Genomic DNA, 25,166 nt, shown 5'->3' on the forward strand with positions numbered 1-25,166 from the left:
TTGTGTTATTGGTGTTTAGAAATCTGTCAGTCTCAGCTTTAAACACACTCAGTGACTGAGCTCCCACAGCCCTCTGGGATAGAGAATTCCAAAGATTCACAACCCTCTGAGTAAAGAAATGTCTCCCCCGAGACCCGTCCTAAGTGGCTTCCCCCTTAATTTGAAATTGTGTCCCCTGGTTCTGGACTCCCCAACCAGGGGAAACATCTCACCCGCACCCACCCTGTCTATTCCTGAAAGTATTTTATAAGTTTCATTGAGATCACCTTTCATTCTTCGAAACTCTAGAGAACACAGGCCCAGTCCCCAAGTCTGTTCATAGGACAGTCCCGCCGTCCCCATAACAAGTCTGGTGAACTTTTGTTGAAATCCTTCTGTGACAATAATATCCTCCATAAGGTAAGGGGAGTAAAACTACACAGTACTCCAGCTGCGGTCTAACCAAGGGAAGAGACAATGGGTATATTCTGACCGATCTCACGACTTTGCTTCCAGTGGGCTGATGATCTTTGCGCCTTTGATAGATGGAAGGTCTTTTACCATGTTTGTTCATGAGAAAGAAGGGTACATGACGGCAGTACTCACCCAAGAACATGATAACCAGCTAAGACCAGTAGGATACTATTCTGTCAAACCAGACAACATGGCCCTGGCATATGGCAGCTGCCTCAGAGCCTTGGAAGTCACATGTCGAGCCATGATGGCTACAGCAGGCCTTGTCCTAGACCAGCGGTTGACCATCAAATGTTCCCATGCAGTCCATTCTCTACTCTCCATCAGCCAGGAAGACCAGATGGACAGCAGTTTTGGAAGCACCTAATCTTTACTTCCAATGAGTAAGTCCAGTAAACCCATCAACATTGTTCCCGCTTCCCGAGGAGCAAAAGGGGGGAGAAAATGAAGAACATGACTGTGTGGAAGTAACAGAGGAAATGGAAGAGGCACGCCTAGTAGAAGAAGAACCACTACAAAATCCAGATTTGGTTCTATTTACAGATGGTTCCTCCTTTATTGACAAAGGTATCAGAAAAGCTGGGTGAGATGTGAACGGTGCCAAGTAGGCCCGGCCAACCACGCCCACATGTTCTGGTCTTGCCCCAGACTTGTGGAGTACTGGACAGGCTTCTTTGAGGCCATGTCCAAAGTGGTGGGGGTGAGGGTGGAGCCATGCCCAAATGTGGCGGTCTTCGGGGTTTCAGACCAGCCAGATCTATTCCTGTGGAGGAGGGCGGACGCCCTGGCCTTTGCCTCCCTGATCACCCGCCGTAGAATCCTGTTTGGCTGGCGGTCAGCAGCACCGCACAAAGCTGCAGACTGGCTGTCCGACCTCTCGGAATCTCTCCAAATGGAGAAAATCAAATTCGCCATCCGAGGGTCAGACGGCGGCTTCCACAGAACGTGGGAGCCATTTTCGCAATTGTTCCGGGACCTGTTTGTGGCCAACGAACAAGAGGAAGAATAGTCGGGTGGCCAAGAATCAGGGGAAAGTAGCCAAGGTATGAAAGGATGAAAGGGAGACATAGACCGGGAGGGGGGGGGGGGGGGGGAGGGGGGAGACAGCTAAACTTGAGGAAAGAAGGCGAACCACAGTGGGGGAGGGGGGGGGGGTTGGAGAGGGAAGAGTTAGGGAACAAGAGAGGAGAACCAGGGGGGGGGGGGGGAGGCAGGGAAATGAGAGCTGGAAGGAGTCACGGGATACAAAAACGAGCATGGCATCTCCAGCAGGGAACGAGGAGAATAAAGACGGAAGACGGGAGGAACGGCAGAAGCGGAGGCGAGCGCGAGACGGCAGCGAGATCCGTCTGGGAGAAGCAGGCGATAACAACACGAAACACAGCCGAGTATCGCCCACTGTAATTATCTCTCCGGCACCCAAATGTATATTTACCTCCCCAATTCCCCCCCCCCCCCCCCCCCCCCCCCCCCCCCCCCCCCCACCCGCAAACAGTCGCCTACTACTTATGTGCTGTAAATAATTTTGGCAGGTGTACAGAGTTGCTGCTGTTGAGCTGGTGTACAATACCCTACCAGTTATTCTTTTTTTTTTATTGTATTTTTTTTTAACTATGTACTATTTTCTTTTCTTTGGTATGTTTGGGTGTGCCCTTCTCTTCTAAATATGTGCATATATATGTTTCTTATCCTGTGTACATAACGGTAAATATACCTTGTTCAAAAACCCAATAAAAAACATTTATAAAAAATAAAGAAAAGCTGGGTGGGCGGTCACAAGCCTGTACTAAGTTATGGCAAAGGAAGTTTGTCCCCTGGAACATCAGCTCAACAAGCCAAATTGAGGTCACTAGCAGAAGCATGTCGTGCGGCAAAAGATCAAACAGCTAACGTCCATACAGACTCCAGATACGGTTTTAGAGTAGCCCATGATTTTGGTCACTCGTGGAAGAGAAGAGGATTCCTCACCACAGCAGGGACACCTATCCGAAATGGGGAGCAAGTTCAAGACCACCTGGAAGCCACAGCTTTGCCAAAAGAAGTATCTATTCTATAGTGTAAGTCCCATACTCAAGCAAACACTAGGAAATACCCTTGCAGACCAAGCAGCAAAGGAAGCTGCCTCCCAGTGGGATTCTTCAGCAGAACCCAGACACATCTACAAATTGGGAGTGACCAAGTTATTACAAGATCTATGTGAAATGCAACATATCAACAAAAGAAGAAGAATGGTCATGGCTAGATTCAGGCATTGAGGTGTATGATGATGATATTTGGAGACGAGTTCAGACCGATAAACCAGATGTACCACAGGCACTGATGCCATTTCTGACCCAACAGATCCATTCATGGGGACATTTGGCCCCTCAACAGATGATGGATCAATTCCAGAGAAGTTGGCCTGGCAAAGGATTCATAAAACATGCACAATTGGTATGCTGTGTAACATGTCAAAAGAACAACTTAGGACCTATTTTAAAAAATGCCCCAGCTAAGAGCACCTGCCCCTGCAGGACCATTTCAGAACATACAGGTCGATTACATCACCCTTCCTCCATGCCAAAGATACACTGAAGTCCTTGTGATAGTAGATACATTTTCTAGATGGGTAGAGGCTGCTCCAGCCAGGGGGGCTACAGCCAACCATACAGCCAAATTCCAATATTCCCAGATGGGGAGTACCAGCCAGCATTGACTCAGACAATGGAACCCACTTTACAGATGCTGTTTGCCAGGAGGTTTGCAGATTACTGGACAATGATTGGAATCTACACTGCCCTTATCATCCAGAATCATCAGGATTAGTGGAACGCATGAACCGGACTTTAAAAGAACGACTGTCCAAATACAACCAAGAAGGCATGAATTGGATTCAAGCCTTGCCACTACCATTGTACAGTATCAGAGCAATCCCAAACAGAACCACAGGCCTCAGCCCATTTAAGGTCATCATTGGCAGACCCATGTCTCTGCCAGGAACTGTTGACTTACGAAAGGCAGACTGTCATCTGATGAGTGATGCTTTACTTAGTTATTGTGAAAATCTAACAAATCCTGTTAGTTCTGCTTCTCAACAGGTTTCAGCGGCCTGGGGCAGCCCACCCGAAGGAGGTCCTGGCGAAACAGTCTATTTTTTTAAAAATACAATAAGATCCCCTAGGGGCCAAGTAGGAGGGCCCCTACCTGATTCTTCTGACTACGCAGTCGGCCGTGAAACTCCAAGGAAAGAAAACCTGGATTCACGCGTCGCATGTGAACCGCGCGCATCAAAATTATAATCCGTAAAAATGTTTGTCACAATATTGATTTTCAATTGCATGGTCTGCCTTGCAGGCCTTTAGTAAACAGTTACATGACAATATCTTTCTTCAAATGTCTAACGTTTATGCTGAAAAGTTTAACATCTCCAGTTCCCGTACCAGCCTCCCCGGACAGGCGCCGGAATGTGGCGACTAGGGGCTTTTCACAGTAACTTCATTGAAGCCTACTCGTGACAATAAGCGATTTTCATTTCATTTTTCATTTGTTGCACTGCAATCCCTACCCATTCGGAAGGAGGTATCCCTTTCTTACCATTCCTTTTAACACTTCAGAAACAGCAGAATGGTATATTTTTCAGAGCACCATTCACTCTTCACAGATCCCTGCAGGAGCAGAAACATGTTGGAAAACCAAATGGCAGGCTAATTTGAATAATAAAATCCAATATTGGAAATCTGCAGGTTATTCATTCAACACTTTTTCAGGATGGTTTCAACGTAACTATGACAGAAACCAAAATCCTCCCCAAATTAACCTCCCATCTATTCTTCACCTGGAAGGATCAATATGCTGAGTAAGTTATCATCTTACAGGGATGAAGATGGGATACAGTACAGTAACTGTATTCATTATTTTAATGTACTCAAAGCTTACCCAATACTTGTCAGAGAGTTATTCATTCCTTAATATTAACAGGCCTACAGGATCTTGTGGTAAACCACTGTTACACCTTTATTAGGTGATGTCTGGTAGGACCTGTACCACAGGTTCGCCGGTAGTCCCTGCCTGCTGACTCCGCCCAGTAGGCGGAGTATAAATATGTGTGTCCTCCATGCAGCAGCCATTTCGCCAGCTGCTGTGGGAGGCCACACATCTTAGAGCAATAAAGCCTCAGTTGTATCCAACTCTAGTCTTTGTTCAATTGATTGTGCATCAGATCTCACTGGTACTACAGCATTTTCAGATCGATGGTACTTAGAGGAAATTACCCATTTCACTCTGGATAATGGTACTTATTTTATTTGCAACAACAAAGCATATACCTAGTTTCCAAAACTTTGGTCAGGATCTTGCTATTTGCCATACGTCATACCTCCCATCCGTCATCTTCCTTCTCTTTCAAGATCATCAGTTCATAGAAATAAGCGTGCCTCATGGCACAAGATAGAGTTCTTGCCTTTCTTGTTCTTTTTTTATTGGAATGGAAAATTAGCCTACGAATTAAACAAAATGACAGACGTAATAGAACAAGAAGCTAATTATACCTCCACTGCCCTGGTTAAAATTTCTGACGAAATGTTAGATATTCAAACTGTTGTTTTACAGAATCGGGTGGCACTTGACTATTTGCTAGCCGAAAAAGGTGGCACCTGTGCCCTGATTGGTGCAGAGTGTTGCACCTACATCCCAGATAATTCAGAAGATGTCAAAGACTTGGCAATACACATTCAAGACAAAGTTAAAAAAACTTTGCCAACCCTCTAATTACACTATTTGGGGTTGGCTTTCCGGATGGTTGGGTGGCACAGAAATGTCCTCTCATTTTGCATAGTTGGATTTATCCTTTATGTAGTGATCTTGCTGGCCAAATGCGCATGCCAATGTATGGCTGCCCATAGTACCCCAAAAATCCAAGTGGTACATAGTGATCCACATCCACAACCATCCAATAACTACGAAATGAACAGTTTCTGTTGAACTATTATTTACTGCATTATTATTGCATTATTAATCATTTTATTACTGAATTATATAATTAATTTTAATAATCATTTTACCAATTATTACTAAATCATTTACACAATTTCAATTATTAATGATTTGTTATTTTACTGTATAATAATTTTATCTGTATACATGAAATATTACCAGAATGTTATGCAAAGCTTTGCCCACTCCATTGTTGAAGGCTGTTCTCGAACAAGTGAACCATTAAAGACAATGTGAATGAGTTCCCCTCCACGCTTATCTCCAACCTATTGCATTTCTACCTTAATCTCTCTGATTAAAGGGACAGGATCTCTGTTCTGTTCCAGGGACAGGGTCTCTCTGATTAAAGGGACAGGATCTCTGTTCTGTTCCAGGGACAGGGTCTCTCTGATTAAAGGGACAGGATCTCTCTGATTAAAGGGACAGAGTCTCTGTTCTGTTCCAGGGACAGGGTCTCTCTCTGATTAAAGGGACAGGATCTCTGTTCTGTTCCAGGGACAGGGTCTCTGATTAAAGGGACAGGGTCTCTGTTCTGTTCCAGGGAAAGGGTCTCTCTGATTAAAGGGACAGGGTCTCTGTTCTGTTCCAGGAACAGGATCTCTCTGATTAAAGGGACAGGATCTCTGTTCTGTTCCAGGGACAGGGTCTCTGATTAAAGGGACAGGGTCTCTGTTCTGTTCCAGGGACAGGATCTCTCTGATTAAAGGGACAGGATCTCTGTTCTGTTCCATGGACAGGGTCTCTCTCTGATTCTATTTTTACTCATTAAGTGATGTGGGCGTCGCTGGCTGGACCTGCATTTATTGCCCATCCCTAACTGCCCTCCATTTCAGAGGACATTTGAGAGCCAACCACATTGCTGTGGATTTTATTTTATTCTGATTTCCCCCTTTATAAATGGTGGTTTATTTTCTCCAACCCTTAAATCTGGAGTGTTTCAATTCTCTGTGAATAACCTGAACAGCAAACTCGAGGTAAGAGGTAATTATTACACACACGAGAGGGGTTTCACAATGTTCGCCCCCTTTTTGCACTCACACAATAAACAGGGGATAAGGATAAAGGAAGAGGGTTCCGGGAATGACCACAATAAAATACAAGTTATGGTTTTCCATGTGTCCAGAATCCCAAGTCTAATGGAATGTTCCTTCAGAGGGAGGTTTACTGTTGCGGGAGATCCGTCTTTCCAGCAGTGAGACTTCCACGATGGGGTGAGACACGGAGAGTGAGTCAGTCTGGGAGGCACAAGTTCCAATGTTTCAGCCATTTGCAGGTTTTTTTAATTTATATTTTTATTGATGTTTTTCCATTTTAACAAATATCCAACACAAGCTCCGGATTGGTGCAGCACAGCAGAAATGTCTCAGCAATACCGAAACACAGGAGAGGACAGGAGGGCGACAATACAGGTGGGTCAGTATAATCATTAAGCTTGGTGCCTCCGTACATATGAATGGATATACTGGAGAACAAGGGAGAGGAGGAAAAGGCCATGAAAAGATGGTGAAACGGTGACACCTTCCCCCATAGCGAGTGCTCACACCGCCCACCAGAGTCCAGGATAAGATCACGGCGCCAGGTTCGGGTGGGAGTCAGAACACATCTCCCCCAGCTCCAGTCACACCAGAGGTATCAATAACACATCCTTACGTCCCCTTCTCGGGTACAAGGCCTGTCTGTACCTTTGCAGGAACACTCCGCACAATTGCACAGAGAAGAGCAGCAAATATTCACACAATTGGTTCAGATTCTAATCGATGCAGCTTCCAAGAGACCAACAATGACAGGATTTAGAAAGTACCAAAAGCAGAGTCTCTCGGGATAACAGGATCCAAGATACAGCCCTGAGCACACGGTCCCCTGACACACGCCCCTCACCACAAGACAACAAGGGACAAAGCCGCTCATTCGAAAACTCACTCAGCCTCTCAGGACACCCCGGCCGAGAGGAACCTCCTGAGCAAAAGGGAGCAACAGGAAAGCGACCACAGTACAAGACCGGGCTCAGCCCCGTCCACCCTCGCACACAGGAGTCAGGAAAACAAGGATAGCCATACCGTGACAGGATTCACTCTGATGCACAATCAATGGACACGAAACGTGGGTGAAGTCCGAACGATAGGCTTTAATGCACAAGACGTGTACCCGGCAGCAGGCGTACAGAAGAAAGGGAAGCACGGGTTCTTATATCCTGCCTCGTCGGCGGAGCTACCTGCCTCTCAGCCAATCGGCTGGGAGGCACATGACTTACCCGGGCCAATGGGCAGCGAGTCCTCTGCACCAATAGCAGCTCACTTCCAGGTACCGTAATACCCCTAGTCATACTACCACACACTCCACACCCAACCTCACTGCTCTCTCACCCCATCCCGAGGGCAGCGCACCGTCCCCGTCGACACAAAAAGATTCACGCCGTCCTCCATCAAGGAGACCCCACCCACAAGGAGAGGAAAATTTGTCGAGACACCCAACAAGGCGGCATCTCAGGAGGGGTGCAATCCCCACCCGCCCCCCCCAACTCACCCCAGATATGGTAAAGGAAACATCAGCACGCTACCCCCAAAAGAGAGGAACACCAGGATTATCCAAATGATGCCAGATAAGGACCAGCACTGTGCATCAACACAAAAAGGATACTCGGGGCAGGGCAGCATAGCCCCATCGGAGACTAAACACTACCTCCCCAGGGGAGCCCGGATTCAACAAGGTGGGCATTCAGGAAGTCACTATATATAAGACCAGTTGGAGAAGGACGTCTAGCCACCCCCCCCCCCCCCCCCCCTCAGCCTCACCCTCTGACAGAAGAAGGGCTCCATCATTGATCCACAACACAAACTCACTCAAACCCTCCAACCCACAGCTACTCCCTCCCCAGAGGAACCCTATCCCGAGAGGAGGGAGCAGACCAGGAGACCCCAACAGGGGGCAACCCGGGGAAGGGAGACTCACTCCACCACCCAACAGACCCTCCGCCCGACCCAGGGAAACACAGTTACTCCTGCCCTGCCCTCCCCGATCAAGTGACCACTGCCACTGCCCAGGCAGCCAAGAGAATATTGAAGATGACAAGTTGAACAAGGATTAACCGACCACACCCAGGCGTGCGTCATTACACATTTCCCCCGACTCCAGCAACTCCAGAGGCGCCAACCGCAGGGAAGAATCACCAGGAACCCAGTCCACTCCGAGATACATGGGGCGGGATTCTCCGAGCCTCGGAGGCACGGGACGGAGAATGGACCTGAGGTCGGGTCTCTAGGACAGCCAGGCCATCAATCGGGGCCTCTGATCCACTGGCACGCGCCATCTCGGGTGAGGGGGGGGGGGAGCCTATCGTCTTGGTGCCGGCCCTGCTAGCCCCCTTCAAATCACAGACTCACCCTGGACTGATTCGCGTGCGTTTTTCCACGGGCATGGAGACATAGCCCCATTATTGGAGAATCCCGCCCATGATCTGTCCTGAGTTTCGTGGGAAATAAGCATTGATTCCATACACCCAAAGTAATGAAAATACAAATAACAAAAGACACAGATAGTTCGAACTTGGGGCTTTCCTCATCCATAGTGAGGACTTACATAACCGTACCACCCACCACCACACCGCCCACCCACCCACCACCCTGCCGTGTGGCTACTCACCTTCTCTAAAGTAGGTGAGGGGTATTGAAAACGTCCTCCGTCTTTGTAAATACAAGCATTACAGCACATCAGAGAGAAAATGACAAGAACATACAGTGCAGAATGAGGCCATTCGGCCCATGGGGTCTGCACCGACCCACTTAAGCCCTCACTTCCACCCTATCCCAATAACCCCTCCTAACCTTTTTGGTCACTAAGGGCAATTTATCACGGCCAATCCACATAACCTGCACGTCTATGGACTGTGGGAGGAAACCGGAGCACCCAGAGGAAAGCCACACAGACACGGGGAGAACGTGAAGACTCTGCACAGACAGTGACCCAAGCCCGAATCGAACCTGAGACCCTGGAGCTGTGAAGCAAATACTAACCACTTAACCACTGTGCTACCGTGCCGCCCGAGGTCATACGACACCATTCCTCCGAGATGTTGGATAAAGGATGTATTTTCCCAGGGCTGGAAACTTGAGGTGTTCACTTGGAATCCGGGTTTATTAAATTCTTGGACACACTGGTTACAAGTTGTCGAAATGGGGTCCCCTTGTTGAAACCTTTGTGTTGGAACAGTTAATGTTGAGGCCATTGGCAACATTATTGGAGATTAGGACTTGCAACCAGATGCATTGTGGGTAACTGGCTAGGGAGACAGACTGTCTGCTGGGACAGTGTGTTGGCTCGGCTGGAGTGTTCATGTGATGCGAGGTGTGTTACATTCCAGGGTGTTTGAGCCGTTAGCCTTCATTCACTTTAAAACTGCTCAGAAACTTCCAGAAACCAGCATATGACCAGCTGGAGCCATCCCATTAGCTCAGCTATTGTACATTTTGTAAAATCACACTGAGAGCAGGTGAAAGGTCTCTCCCCAGTGTGAACTCGCTGGTATGTCAGCAGTTTTGATGAGTGACTGAATCGCTTCCCAAACACGGGAGCAGGTGAACGTGCTGGTGCTTCAGCAAGTTGGATGAATCAATGAATTTCATATCAGACTGAGAGCCGGTGAACGGTCTCTCCCCGGTGTGAACTCGCTGGTGTGTCAGCAAGTTGGATGAATCAGAGAATCCCTTCTCACACTGACAGCAGGTGAATGGTCTGTGGTGAACCATTGTTATTGTAGTTCCACTGTTGTTCCACTGTTACTGAGATAGTACGATGGATAAGTCACTCAAGCCTGAGCGATTGGACCTGGACCTGGACCCACAGGCAGCCGATGCCACTGCATTGGCTAAGCTGTTTCGAGGCCTACCTCGACTCTTCCACTGACGCCGTCTCAGGGGAGCACAAGCTTCAGGTTCTCAACGCCCGGGTGAGCCACCGAATATTTACCCTCATCAGAGACGCGGCCACGTACGACGAGGCAGTTACACTCCTCAAAGGGCAGTACGTGAGGGCGGTAAACGAGGTGTACGCCCGGCACCTCCTTGCCATGAGGCGTCAGCGCCCAGGAGAATCTTTGGCCGAGATCCTGCGTGACCTGCGGGTACTCGCCCTGAATTGTAGCTGCCAGGCAGTAACGGCAGTTCAACATACCGAGCTCCTGATCCGGGATGCCTATGTGGCCGACGTTAGGTCTGACTACATCCGTCAGCGCCTGCTCGAAGCGGGTACCCTCAACCTAAACGACACGGTGCAGCTCACAAACTCCCTGATCGTGGCCTTCCAGAATATGGATGCCTTCACGCCCGACCACGCGGCATCCTCGTGGGCGTCCTGGGCGCAGCCATCACCAGATCCGGTCACCAGATCACAAGCCTGTGCCACGCGGCAGCCCACTAACTCCGAGGGACCATCCTGCTACTTCTGCAGCCAGGGTCAGCACTCCAGGCAACGCTGCCCAGCTCGGGACACGACCTGCAGCAAGTGCGGTAAGATGGGCCACTTTGCAAAACTCTGCCAGGCCCGGCCTAAACGTCCAAATCCCGCCGCGTGGTATCTTGCCTGTCGGGACCCCCCCTTCTAACACGTCATCCGCCTCGTGTGACCCGTGGAGTCCGCCATCTTGTTCGCCATCTCCGACGCGACCTGCCACGTGCGACCCGTGGGGGCGGCCATCTTGGCCACCATCTTCTACGCCACCCGCTACCACCACCCCGTTCGGTGGACCCCTGCCCCCCTCACCATCTGTAGCCTCGCCCTGGACTGTAAGCCCGTCGCCACCAGGAGCAGACGATACAGTGCTCGGGATAAAGCCTTTATTAGTTCAGAGGTCCAGCGACTCCTGCGGGAAGGGATCATAGAGGCCAGTACCAGCTCCTGGAGAGCCTAAGTGGTGGTCGTCAAGACTGGGGAGAAGCTCCGGATGGTCGTCGACTACAGTTAGACCATCAACCGGTATACGCAGCTTGATGCATATCCCCTCCCCCGCATATCTGACATGGTCAACCAGACTGCACAGTACCGAGTCTTCTCCACAGTAGACTTGAAGTCCGCATACCACCAGCTCCCTATTAGCCCAGAGGACCGCCAATACACTGCCTTCGAGGCAGATGGCCGCCTCTACCAATTCATCAGGGTCCCCTTCGGCGTCACCAATGGGTCTCGGTCTTCCAACAGGAGATGGACCGAATGGTTGACCAGTGTGGGCTGCGGGCCACGTTCCCGTATCTGGATAATGTCACCATCTGCGGCCATGACCAGAAGGACCATGACACTAACCTCCAGCATTTCCTTCACACCGCCCAGCTCCTTAACCTAACATACAATAAGGAGAAATGCATTTTCCGCACAACCCGCCTAGCCATCCTCGGCTACGTTGTGGAAAACAGAGTCCTAGGGCCGGATCCCGACCACATGCGCCCCCTCCTGGAACTTCCCCTCCCCCACTGCCCCAAGGCCCTGAAGAGATGCCTGGGGTTCTTTTCCTACTATGCCCAGTGGGTCCCCAACTATGCGGACAAGGCCTGTCTACTCATCAAACCCACCCTTTTTCCCCTGTCGGCTGAGGCCCGCCTGGCCTTCAACTGCATCAAGGCAGACATTGCCAAAGCCACGATGCACGCTGCGGACAAGTCCATCCCGTTCCAGGTGGAGAGCGATGCGTCTGACTTTGCCCTGGCCGCTACCCTCAATCAGGCTGGCAGACCCGTGGCCTTCTTTTCCCGTACCCTCCAGGGCTCCGAAATTCGACACTCCTCCATCGAGAAAGAAGCCCAAGCCATTGTGGAAGCTGTGCGACATTGGAGGCATTACCTGGCCAGCAGGCGATTCACTCTCCTCACTGACCAACTGTCGGTTGCCTTGATGTTCAATAATACACAGCGGGGCAAGGTCAAGAACAAGAAGATTCTGAGGTGGAGGATCGAACTCTCCACCTACAATTAAGACATCTTGTATCGTCCTGGGAAGCACAATGAGCCCCCAGATGCCCTGTCCCATGGTACATGTGCCAGCGCACAAGTAGACCGACTTCGAGCCCTCCACAATGACCTCCGTCCCCCGGGGTGTCATAATATCCACTCATGTATATAATGAGATACAGACAGGCAGTGACTGACACACAGAATAACCAATAAACACACAGGACACAGAACAACCAATCACCAGACAGGATACCGCAGGGGACACCACCACTATAAAACACACGAGGCATCAAGACTCTGCCTCTTCTCACAGGATACAGCTACAGAGATAGTCAGGGTGCACAGGGCAGTGAGCACCGTCTCCATGTGACAGAGAGCCAGTCTGGTCAAGCCAGACAGAGGTTATCAGTTTAGATTAATAGAGTGTCAACCCACAGCAGATTATGAACAATCAGCAGGTTCAATAAAACAGTGTTGAACCATCTCCTGTGTCGGAAGCCTGTTTCTCGTCTTACTGCATCCAGTTGCAGTCAGTGTTAAACCAACTCATATAACACATCATGGGGGCCACCCTTTTTTTTCATTTTGTCAAGGCCCGCAACCTGCCTTACTCCATCGAGGAGGTCAGGACCATGACCAGGGACTGCCAGGTCTGCGCGGAGTGCAAACCGCACTTCTATCGGCCAGACAGAGCGCACCTGGTGAAGGCTTCCCGCCCCTTTGAGAGCCTTAGCATTGACTTCAAAGGGCCCCTTCCCGCCACTGACCGTAACGTGTACTTCCTCAACATCGTTGATGAGTACTCACATTTCCCTTTCGCCATCCCATGCCCTGACATGACCTCTGCCACAGTCATCAAGGCCCTGCACAGCCTCTTCACCTTGTTCGGTTTCCCCACCTACACCCACAGTGATCGGGGCTCCTCGTTCATGAGTGATGAGCTGCGTCAGTTCCTGCTCAGCAAGGGCATCGCCTCAAGTAGGACTACCAGCTATAACCCCCGGGGAAACGGACAGGTGGAGAGGGAGAATGCGACAGTCTGGAAGGCTGTCCTCCTGGCCCTACGGTCAAGAAGTCTCCCAGTCTCCCACCGGCAGGAGGTCCTTCCCGATGCGCTCCACTCTATCCAGTCGCTTCTGTGCACTGCTACCAACGAGACCCCACACGGAAGTATCATAGATTATCATAGAATTTACAGTGCAGAAGGAGGCCATTTGGCCCATCGAGTCTGCACCGGCTCTTGGAAAGAGCACCCTACCCAAGGTTAACACCTCCACCCTATCCCCATAACTCAGTAACCCCACCCAACACTAAGGGCAATTTTGGACCCTAAGGCAATTTATCATGGCCAATCGAACCCAACCTGCACATTTTTGGGCTGTGGGAAGAAACCGGAGCACCCGGAGGAAACCCACGCACACACGGGGAGGATGTGCAGACTCCGCACAGACAGTGACCCAAGCTGCAAACAAACCTGGGACCCTGGAGCTGTGAAGCAATTGTGCTATCCACAATGCTACCGTGCTGCCCAGTCTGTTTGGCTTCCCTAGGAAGTCCACCTCAGGGGTCTCGCTCCTGTCCTGGCTGACAGCCACAGGGCCTGTCCTCCTCCGGAAGTATGTGAGCAGCCACAAAACCGATCCCCTGGTCGAGCGTTAACCCACAATATGCCCACGTGGCACATCAGGACGGGCGGCAGGACACACTCTCCCTCCGGGACCTGGCACCCGCTGGTTCCCCACCCGGCCCTCCACCTCCATTACCATCGCCCCCGTGCCTACACGGTCTCCCTCTCTGTCGACACTTCCGGATGAAGAAGAGGACATGCTCCCAGAGTCGCAGGTCTCGCCACCGGTGCCCACACCACAGCCGGGACTGAGGAGATCACAGCGGACGGTTAAAGCTCCTGATAGACTTAATCTATAAGTCTGCTTCACCCACGCTGGACTTTTTTTTAACAGGGGGTGAATGTGGTGAACCACTGTTATTGTAGTTCCACTGTTGTTCCACTGTTACTTACAGCGCTGTATATATTCTCTGTTAGTTCCACTGTTACTCACTGTGTTATATATTGTTGTCCTTCTATGGCTCCGCCCCACTGGGTGTTGAATATAGTTGACTGATCTGTAGCCCTGTCTCCAGTCTGGGTTCGTCAGCACACAGGGTACAGCTGAGAGTATTAAAACCATTACTTTGTTTTCTACAACTTGCCTCGTGCGTAATTGATGGTGCATCATAGTCTCTCTCTAGTATGAACTCTCTCTAGTATGAACGCGCTGGTGTCTCTGCGGGTCGGATAACTGATTAAATCCCCTCTCACGGGGCGGCACGTGGTCTAGTGGTTAGCATTGCAGCCTACGGCGCTGAGGACCCGGGTTCGAATCCCGGCCCTGGGTCACTGTCCGTGTAGAGGTTGCACTACACGGTGGGTTTCACCCCCACAGCCCAAAGATATGTAGGTTAGGTGGATGGACTACACTAAATTGCCCCTTAATTGGAAAAAAAATAATTGGGTACTCTAAATTTATAAAAAAAACAAAATCCCTTCTCACACGCGGAGTAGAGGAAAGGCCTCTCTCCAGCGTGAACTGGCAGAAGTTTCTGCAAAGTGGACGAATCAATGAATCCTTTCCCACAATCGGAGCAGGTGTTCAGTGTCTCCGGGGTGTGAATCCGCAAGTGCTGAATCTCTTTTCACAGTCAGAGCAGGTGAATGGCTTCTCCCCGGTATGACAGCGTCGATGGATTTCCAGCTGGGATGGGTAAATACATCACTTCTCACAGTCTGAACATTTCCAGTGTTTCTCCATGGTCTCTACAGATTCAACAATGATTTGAAGCCTTGTCCACACACAGAATACAACCTCTCCCCACTGTGATTGGTGAAATTTTGTTCAGACTGTAACTGTTGAAAGCTCTTTCCACAGTTTGTACAATTGGTCGCACAGTGGTTAGAACTGCTGCCTCACAGCGCCAGGGACCCAGGTTCAATTCCGGCCTCTGGTCACTACGTGGTGTTTGTCATTCTCCCCATGTCTGCGTGGGTTTCCTCTGGGTGCTCCGGTTTCCATAAAAGTCCAAAGTTGTGCAGGTTAGGCGGAATGGCTATGCTAAATTGCCCGAGTGTACAACAGTTAGATGGGTATTACGGGGACAGGGCAGGGCTGTGAGCCTAGGTAGGGTGCTCTTTCAGAGGGTCGGTGCAGACTGGATGGGCCAAATGGCCTCCTTCTGCACTGTATGAATTCTATGATTGGAACACAGTAACTTGGGTGCCTGTGTGTCTCGGTGCATTTCCAGTCACATTGATGCTTAAAATCCTTTTAATAAGGTGGAACAGACAAATATTTCTCCGTCTAGATTCAAAGGCCGATGGTGTTCAGGTCACAAGGAATTGAGCGACTGTTGGCTCTGAACAGACATTTGGTTTGAGATTTCTGTCTGTAAATCCTTCCCCATCCAGTATCCTGTGAAAGGATTTTCAAAGTCATCACAGCCAGGATAGGATAGAAATTCAGTTCTCGTGTTTATGCAATATTCTTTCCCCTCTCATTCCCCAAAAGGTGTAAATCTCCGTCCCACACACTCTCCCTCCATTCTCTCTCTGCTGTATCTAATATTCACCCTCCCAATTCTCCTGAAGGTGCTGATTCAGGCTGATTGACAGATCCCTGCTCACTGCTTCCTGCCCTGGACACATAGACCTGAAAAAGACAGATATAAATCTATATGTGGACTAAAAATGTGTGTAACATACAGACTGGATTCACTTTCTTTCCCTTCAGTTGCTGCACGTGACCAATTGAAGGTGAGAATGAGAAAATAAATGGAAAGGGGGAGACATTGAGGGGAAGCTGCGCATGTGCGGGGGAGTGGGAGTGCCCGCCCCCTGACCTCCCTGCTGGGGTCTCGACCAATGGGAAGACAAGGACGACCGGAAGGAGCCTGGTCCTCCAGCCAATCAGAGCGCGGGCTGATGAAGCTTTAGGGTCACACAGACTGAAACCTCTTCCTGTCTCCAACATCTGTGAGTAAAACACTTTCTTTTCTCCCCCTTTCCATTTCTTTTCTCATTCTCACCTTCAATTGGTCACTTGCAGCAACTGAAGGGAAAGGAAGTCAATCCAGGGAGGGTGCAGACTCTGCAAAGCTTGGCCCAGGTCTCCCTCTTAAAGACATTGACATCCTTTGCTCCCTCAGCTTGACACATTTATTTGTCTGGCTAAAAGGATGGTCTCTTTCCTAATGTTCACAATTAAAGGGCTGCTTTCCCCAGGAGATGGCTGACATTTAAGGGACAGTAAATTAATGTAGGATAGAGAAATGTCCAGCCAAAAAGAAAATGCTGGAAAATCTCAGCAGGTGTGGCAGCATCTGTAAGGAAAGAAAAGAGCGAACTTTTTGAGTCCAGATGACGTTTTGTCAAAGCTTTGATTAGATATATTATTGGTGGTTCTGTATTAAACTACATTTATTGTTATTTCCAGATATGTAACAGTAAACTGTGGCTATGTTATATATTTCCAGTCATCTCCTCCCTCAGAGAGTTGTTAGTCTCTGGATTTCTCTTCCACGGGGACCAGTGGAGTCTGGGGGTCACTGAATATATCCACCGCTGAGTTAGACAGATTTCTGATTGACCAGGGAGTCGTGGGTGATGGGGACCCGGCATGAAAATGGAGAGAAAGCTGAGATGAAGAGGGATTTCTTCACTTGAGGATTTAGAATTATCTACCCCAGAGGAATGTGGAGCCTCAGTCATCAAGTATTTTCAAAACATAGATTGATAGGTTTCTCGATATTGAAGTTATCAAGGGGATAGTTTAGGAAAATGGTGCTGAGGCAGATTGGTCAATGATTTCATTGAATGGTTGAGCTGGTACGAATGGCCGACTGCAGCTCCTATTTGTTATGATCTCTGTGTTCAGGACAGGAAGTAGTGAGCTTGAATCTGTAAATCAGCTGGAATCAGCGCCTTTAGGAGAATTGGGAGGGTGAATATTAGATACAGCAGGGTGAGAATAGAGGGAGAGTGTGTGGGATGGAGATTTACAGCTTTTGCGGAACAAGAGAGCAAAGAATGTACCACATAAACTAAAGGACACTACTGACAGCGATGTCTGTTTTGATTTATTTTCACAGAATGTTAGAAAATTAGGAATTACAGACAGTAATCACAAATGTCACAACGGTCTGATAGAGTCACTCGACTCATTGGCACCTGAATTTCATCGGCCTTTGAGCATAGAAGGAGAAAGGTTTGCCCGATCTGCCGGTTTGAAAACATTTAAAATCTCAGTGTGACTGGTAAAGTACTGAGACACACCCCCCAGTACACTTGTTCTGTATGTGGACTGGAGTTACACAAGGAGACACAAAACATGAAGAAACCATGGAAATGTGTGGACTGTGGGAAAGGATACAGCTCCCCATCAGAACTGGAAATTCATCGGCGCATTCACACTGGGGAGAAGCCCTTCACCTGCCCTCAGTGTGGGAAAGGATTCAGTCGTTCCTCCAGCCTGGAGACACATCAGCGAGTTCACACTGGGGAGAGACCATTCATCTGTTCTCAGTGTGGGAAAAGATTCAGTCATTCATCCACCCTGCAGACACACCAGCGATTTCACACCGGGGAGAGACCATTCACCTGCTCCCGGTGTGGGAAGAGATTCAGTCATTCATCCACCCTGCAGATACACCAGCGAAGTCACACTGGGGAGAGGCCATTCACTTGTTCTGAGTGTGGTAAAGGATTCAGTGCTTCATCCAACCTGCGGACACACAAGCGAGTTCATTCTGGGGAGAGGCCATTCACCTGCTCTCAGTGTGGGAAGGGATTCACTCAGATCTCCCACCTGTTGAAGCACATGCGAATTCACTCCGGGGAGAAGCCATTCACCTGCTCTGTGTGTGGAAAGGGATTCAGTGATTTATCCACCCTGCAGATACACCAGCGAGTTCACACTGGGGAGAGACCTTTCTCCTGCTCTGAGTGTGGGAAGGGATTCAGTCATTTATGCACCCTGCAGATACACCAGCGAGTTCACACCGGGGAGAAGCCGTTCACTTGCTCTGAGTGTGGTAAAGGATTCCGTGCTTCATCCAACCTGCAGACACACAAGCGAGTTCACACTGGGGAGAGGCCATTCACCTGCTCTCAGTGTGGGAAGGGATTCACGCAGTTAACCCATCTGCGGACACACCAGCGCGTTCACACCGGGGAGAGGCCATATACCTGCGCCAAATGTGAGAAGACATTCAATCAGTTATCCCACCTGCGGGTACACCAGGGAGTTCACACTGAGGATCGGCCATTCACCTGCTCTCAGTGTGGGAAGGGATTTATCCAGTCATCCAGCCTGCTGATACACCAGCAGGTTCACACTGGGGAGAGGCCGTTCACCTGCTCTGAATGTGGGAAGGGATTCACTGATCCATCCACCCTGAAGAGACACCAGCGAGTTCACACTGGGGAGAGGCCGTTCATCTGCTCCCAATGTGGGAAGGGATTCAGTGTTTCCTCACACCTGCTGAGACACCAACACGTTCACAAGTGATTACAGGGGTTAGATTCTGATATTGTTTCTGCTCGCAGTTACACCCAGGACTGCATTGTGTTCACTCTGAAAGTTGGTCACCAAGGATTGGTTCAAGAGATTCTTGATGGTGAACGGGCCGGTCTCACGACTTTGCCTCCAGTGGGCTGATGCTCTTTGAACCTTGTTGGGAATACCCAGTTTAAGATTTTACAAGGATCACAGAGTGAAACAGTGTATGGAAGTTAAAATATATTTAGCACTCATTTCTGTTTCGATCACCCCCAAATTATGCCACGTTACCATGAAGATGGCCTGTGGTGGTTACATGGTTCCTTTGTTTAATTTATCAGCGTGTTTCTCACAGAAGGAAACTTTCAAAGCCTGAGAGGCATGTTGTCTGAGGTCGATTCTGAAATTATAATAATTAGTATGACGATAGACTGGCAATCGCTAGCACTTCAGGAATTCTTACATATGTACATAAATTATAGATTCCTTTAAAAAACAAAAATTCTGCAGGTAAAGTGATGTAACCGTGGCTAACAGGAAAAGTTGAAGATTCCATTAGATCAAAGGAAGAGGCTCATAAAGTGGCCAAAATAGTAGTACGCCTGAGGATTGGGAACTTGTTTTAGAATTCAGCAAAGGAGGACCAAGAAACTGATGAAGAGAAAATAGAATATGAGAGCAAACTGGGGAGAAACATAAAAACCGACTGGAAAAGCTCCGATAGGAATGTGAAAAGGAAAAGATTAGCAAAGACCAATGTGGGTCCATTCCAGGCAAAGACAGGAGAGTTTATAATGGGGAATAAGGAAATGGCAGAGAAACTAAACAATGTGTGTCTGTCTTCACGGAGGAAGATACAGAAATTATCCCCCAAATCCACTGGAGAATCAATGGACTAGTTCAGTGTTTTTCAAACTTTTTTTCCCGGGACCCAGTTTTACCAACCGGCGGACCTTTGGGACCCATGTCGGCCGGCCTTAGCGACCCATGCTGGCCAACCTTCACAACACACCATTTTCGCCTACTTTTAATGTGACAGGTGCGCCGACCTGGTCCTCACAATCTCACTTGCTTCATCATTCAATGTTACATTTCTGCTAAGGCCTTCAGCTGACGATTTAAGTTCTTCTGCATTCTTCAGAAAAAAAACAAGAAGTTTGTCCTCAAACCCGCCATGCTTAATGTTCAAAAGCCTTTGAAGATTTGCTGGTTTTAAACTCACATTTGCCAGTGCTTCCCTGTATATAACACACATGGGCTTTGCATCCTGATTCGGATTGGCACAATTAAAACCATGTTTCAGGAAATCATATTTATACTGCTTTATTCCCGATTTCAGTTTCTTCTTACTGCGTTGATCATCAGAGGTCCTGGGGCTCTGTACACAGCTCACAGCAGCACTGCTTTATCTTGCTGTGGACTCTCCTGTGAAGCTCTCTCCAGATGATTCAGTTGTGCGATCCTGACCTGTTTGTGTCTCTGTCCCTCTCTTCCTTATTACAAAATAATCCATCTTCAGTTCTTCACACAGTCCTGTTGCCTTGCTTGTCAGCAGCTGCAAAATGGAGGAATCTCCCCTCCATGATTTTGTGCCCAAAGCACGGACCTAAAGGGTGCGTGGCATCAGTGTATGTGCCGGCTGGGTGACCCTCTCTCTGCCGCTGCTTCTGGCAGAAAGGTTCCATCGTTCATATTTAATCTTTTTTTTTATTGTGAAACTTTATTTCCAATACCTGATTTTTCCAAGTTTATGACTTTTTAATGACTGAAAATTAAGACAATTTCATTTGAACATGCTCATTCTTACATTTACACACAGATTTTGTTTTAAATATATTCCCATTTCTTGAGAAACTTAAACGAGTATGGAAATAAGTACAATCTAGATTTTACTTTCTAAACTATGACTTTAGACGAGATGAAGTAATTTGTCAAATGCACACAATGTCACAATATTGCTTACTGTTTCCACTGCATTGCACTATCTAAACATCCAAGTTATCTCCTTCTCCATTCTCACCAAAAGCATTTAATTCCTGGTTTGCAGAGAGTGGCGACACAGAGTGATGCCTGAATGTTTCTTCCAGTGTTGACATGTGTCAGTCATACTGACTGGCCTTCTCTGATCGGTATTCCTCGCCGACAAACCTGGCCTGGCTTCCCTCCCACTGTCCAGTAGCTGCATCCATCCCAGTCACAGACTGCTGACCACTTCCCGATCGGTACTTCACGTCGCGGGAGTGCAAGCGGACGTTGTGCTGGCCATTGAACAGCTTGACAATGGAACCGCAGGTCGCATACTGCCGATCGGTGGTGGGACGAGCACCGTAGCAGAGGCCCGTCAGCCCCTGCCCCCACTCTGCCCTGCGCACGGTGACCAGCACACAGCCCAGCCTCGCACTGCCTAGCCCCCTCAAACGCTGCAAACAATTGGGCACTGCCCACAGCCAGCATTCTTAAAAGCCGCTCGCGACCGTTGGGGTCTTCTTTCCGCGATTGGGAACACCACAACAGATCACTCCACAAACTCCCGACACCCGCCCGCGACCCACCCGCGGTTTGCGACCCTGAGTTTGAAAAAGCTTGTGGGAGGGAAAATGCTACAATCTATTATAAAGGATGTGACAACATACGAATTAGGAGTAAGGGGGTGGGAATCAAACCAGCCCCTTTCAACCCATTCCAGCATTTAAGGAACCTTTTACTCGGGTCCTAACTGATTGCGTGCTCTGCCTAAAACTAACTAAGAGTAGTAATCAGTATCTGTTGATCATATTGGATGTGTCTACTAGATTTCAAGAGGCAATTCCATTAAGAAACAATACAGCTAAGAGTGTTGTAAAGGAGTTAACCAAATTTCTTTTCTCAATACGGACGACCAAAAGAAATACAATCAAATCTGGGATCCAATTTTATGTCAAAATTATTCAAGGAAGTTATGATAGCTTAGGAATAAAGCAATTGAACTCAACAGAGTATCATCCGGGATCACAAGGGGCATTAGAAAGGTGGCATTAACTCTCAAGACCATGTTGAGGGCTTATAGTCAGGATTATCCAGAGGTTTGGGATAAAGGAATTTCATTTGTACTATTAGCAATGAGGGATGCACTGAATGAATTGGGATGTGGGCGTTGCTGGTTAGGCCAGCATTTATTGCCCATCCCTCATTGCCCTTCAGTAGGTGGTGGTTGTTGCCTTCTTGAACCGCTGCAGTCTGCTATGTGGCAGCCGTGTGTATCATTTACAAGATGCACCAGTAACTCACCAAGGTTCCTGAGACAGCAACTTCCAAACCCACGACCAGCAGATACCTGGGTACCCACCACCTGGAGGTTCCCCTCCAAGTCACTCACTACCCCGACTTTGAAATATATCGCCGTTCCTTCACTGTTGCTAGGTCAAAATCCTGGAATTCCCTCCCGAACAGCACTGTGGGTGTACCTACACCTCAAGGACTGCAGCGGTCAAGAAGGCAACTCATCAGCACATTCTGAAGAGCAACTAGGGATGGGCAATAAATGCTGGACTAACCAGCGATACCCACATCCCGTAGATGAATAAAAAACATCCAGGTGGTTCTGAATTTGACAATCCTCAAATTAAATTGGATAATGAAGATGTATTAAGAAATTGGGATAAATTATTGAGTTACCTTCCAGAGGAAAATCATAATGACATTGAAGAGTTATTACAGTCACATAGAGCTGTGTGTGTGGGAATAAATTGGGAAGTACGGAAACAATTATGCATGATGTAGATGTAGGACATGCTATTTCCATTAAACCACATCCCTACAAGCTCAATCCACTAAAGTTAGCACAGCTACAAAAGGCAATTGACCACATGCTTAAGGATGATATCATTGAAGTGAGTTGCAGCGATTGGAGCTCACTGATTGCAATGGTACCAAAACCAGATGGAAAAAAACAATTATGTGTGGACTGCAGAAAGGTCAACGCGGTTACAAAGTCAGATTCGTATACCATTCCACGTTTGGAAGACTGTCGAGAAAGTGGGACAAGCAAATTATATTACCAAACTTGACTTACTTAAAGGATATTGGCAAGTACGTTTATCAGACAGGGCGAAGGAAGTTTCGTCTTTTGTGATGCCAAATGGTCTGTATCTGATTAAAGTTATGCCATTTGGAATGAAGAATGCATCAGCAACATTCCAAAGATTAACCAACAAGGTCATTTCTGGACTAAACAATAGTGTACATTAACGATTTGATGGTGTTCAGTCAGATGTGGAATGAGCATTTGTAACATTCGATCGACTACAGCAAGCTGAATTGGTGGCCAAAAGTGAATTTGCGAAAGGTCAAATCACATTCTTCGGCCATACAATTGGACATGGTCAGATGGCCCTACAGAATGTGAAGACGTAAGCGATTGAAGAGTTTCCATCGGCTAGGAGAGGAGTTCTGAGATTTCTGGACATGAGTGGCTTCTTCTGGAAATGCATGCCAAGTTTCAGCAGCATGGTTACTCCGCTGACTGAACTGAAAATACACAAGAAATTTCAGGAGGCATTCGATAATCTGAAGACTGTGTTAACCACCACACCAGTGCTGATGACACATAATTGTGCCACATCATTTCAGGTGACAAATGATGAAAGTGATGTGGGTATTGGTGCCATACCGTTACAGGAAGATGACAAAAGAATCAAAAGACCCATCGTTTTTTTTTCTCAGAAACTAAATAATGATCAAAATAAATATTCCACCATCGAGGAGACATTAAGTTTGGTATTGGTGTTGAAACATTTTGACATTTATTTTGGTAACAATTCATCGGAGACAATTGTATGTACAGACCATAACCCATTAGTTTTTTTGGACAAGTTTAAAAATCAAAATACAAGACTGTTCAGATGGAATTCATTGTTACAACCTTTAAATTGAGAATTCTACATGTGGCAGGAAGAGAAAATTGATTCCTGATGCTTTATCACGACTGTGACGCGTGGGAAGACTGAAATGGACTATACTCATGTTTACGTTTGCATGTTTAAAATGTAAAATTATATATATCTTATAGAGTATAAATTGTGTTCAATCATGAGAAATGTTCAGAATTAAAAGTATGGAAAAATGAAGCCATCTGTATATATTGCTGGTTCATTTTTCTAAGCGGAGTGATGTGATGAATCCAGGATTTTAGATATATTAGATTGTAAACGTTTGGTAGTTTAAGGGTTAACAGCCTGAGGTTAGAGTGTGTTTGACTGCAATAGTCATGTTTTTTTTTTAAAATCTCGTTTTGCAAGACGAGAACGTTTTTAGGGACTGGAGGTGAAATTGACCAAAGTAATGTGTTTCCAGCCTGGGCTAATGGGCAGCACGGTAGCATTGTGGATAGCACAATTGCTTCACAGCTCCAGGGTCCCAGATTTGATTCCGGCTTGGGTCACTGTCTGTGTGGAGTCTGCACATCCTCCCCATGTGTGCGTGGGTTTCCTCCAGGTGCTCCAGTTTCCTCCCACAGCCCAAAGATGTGCAGGTTAGGTGGATTGGCGATGATAAATTGCCCTTAGTGTCCAAAATTGCCCTTAGTGTTGGGTGGGGTTACTGGCTTATGGGGATGGGGTGGAGGTGTTGACCTTGGGTAGGGTGCTCTTTCCAAGAGCCGGTGCAGACTCGATGGGCTGAATGGCCTCCTTCTGCACTGTAAAATCTATGAAATAATGCAATGTTGTCTGACGAGAGGGAGTCAATGTATTTTGATCCTGGAGAGCAAGTTGTTTTTCAGCTTGGGGGGATGTTGTCATTGCTGGGTGGTTATTCAGACATTTTGAGAAAGCTTTTTAAGTTGAGTTCTAATCTGACTAACCCTTTAGCTTGTAAGTGAGGTCTTTCCACACAGTCTTACAAAAGAAGCTACAATATTGCAATTTTGGTCCAGTATCCGTGGCACTGTTGGGGTCTGGTCTGGGATTGTAATATAAGAGACAAAAATCCAACAAGAAAAGTAATGCATCTGTGGCTAACAAGAAAAGTTAAAGATTCCGTTAGGTCAAAGGAAGAGGCTTATAAAGCGGTCAGAATAGGAGTACGCCTGAGGACTAGGAACTTGTTTTAGAATTCAGCAAAGGAGGAGAAAATAGAATATGAGAGAAAACTGGTGTGAAAGATAAAACGATGGGGAAAACTCCTACAGGAATGTGAAAAGGAAAAGATTAGCAAAGACCAATATGGGTCCATTCCAGACAGAGACAGGAGAGTTTATAATGGGGAATAAGGAAATGGC

The 25,166-nt window shown here is 47.8% G+C and overlaps 1 protein-coding gene and 1 long non-coding RNA gene across 2 annotated transcripts in view; one reads left to right on the top strand and one right to left on the bottom strand.

The window, feature by feature from the left end:
- Positions 1 to 25,166, top strand: part of LOC119951521 (zinc finger protein 729-like) — a 98,627-nt gene that overhangs the window by 10,384 nt on the left and 63,077 nt on the right. The window contains exons 3-4 of the mRNA XM_038774724.1: positions 17,747 to 18,915; positions 23,329 to 23,722. Coding sequence (XP_038630652.1) covers positions 17,747 to 18,915; positions 23,329 to 23,722 — 1,563 coding nt within the window. The remainder of the gene's footprint in view (positions 1 to 17,746; positions 18,916 to 23,328; positions 23,723 to 25,166) is intronic.
- On the bottom strand, positions 4,719 to 14,791 carry LOC119952275. Its single transcript, XR_005457814.1, has 2 exons — positions 14,420 to 14,791; positions 4,719 to 4,928 (listed from the first exon to the last, which is right to left on the bottom strand). It is a non-coding gene; the product is annotated as an uncharacterized LOC119952275 (long non-coding RNA).

The sequence above is a fragment of the Scyliorhinus canicula genome, chromosome 17 (genome assembly GCF_902713615.1).
Source record: "Scyliorhinus canicula chromosome 17, sScyCan1.1, whole genome shotgun sequence".
Classification (NCBI taxonomy): Eukaryota; Metazoa; Chordata; class Chondrichthyes; order Carcharhiniformes; family Scyliorhinidae; genus Scyliorhinus; species Scyliorhinus canicula.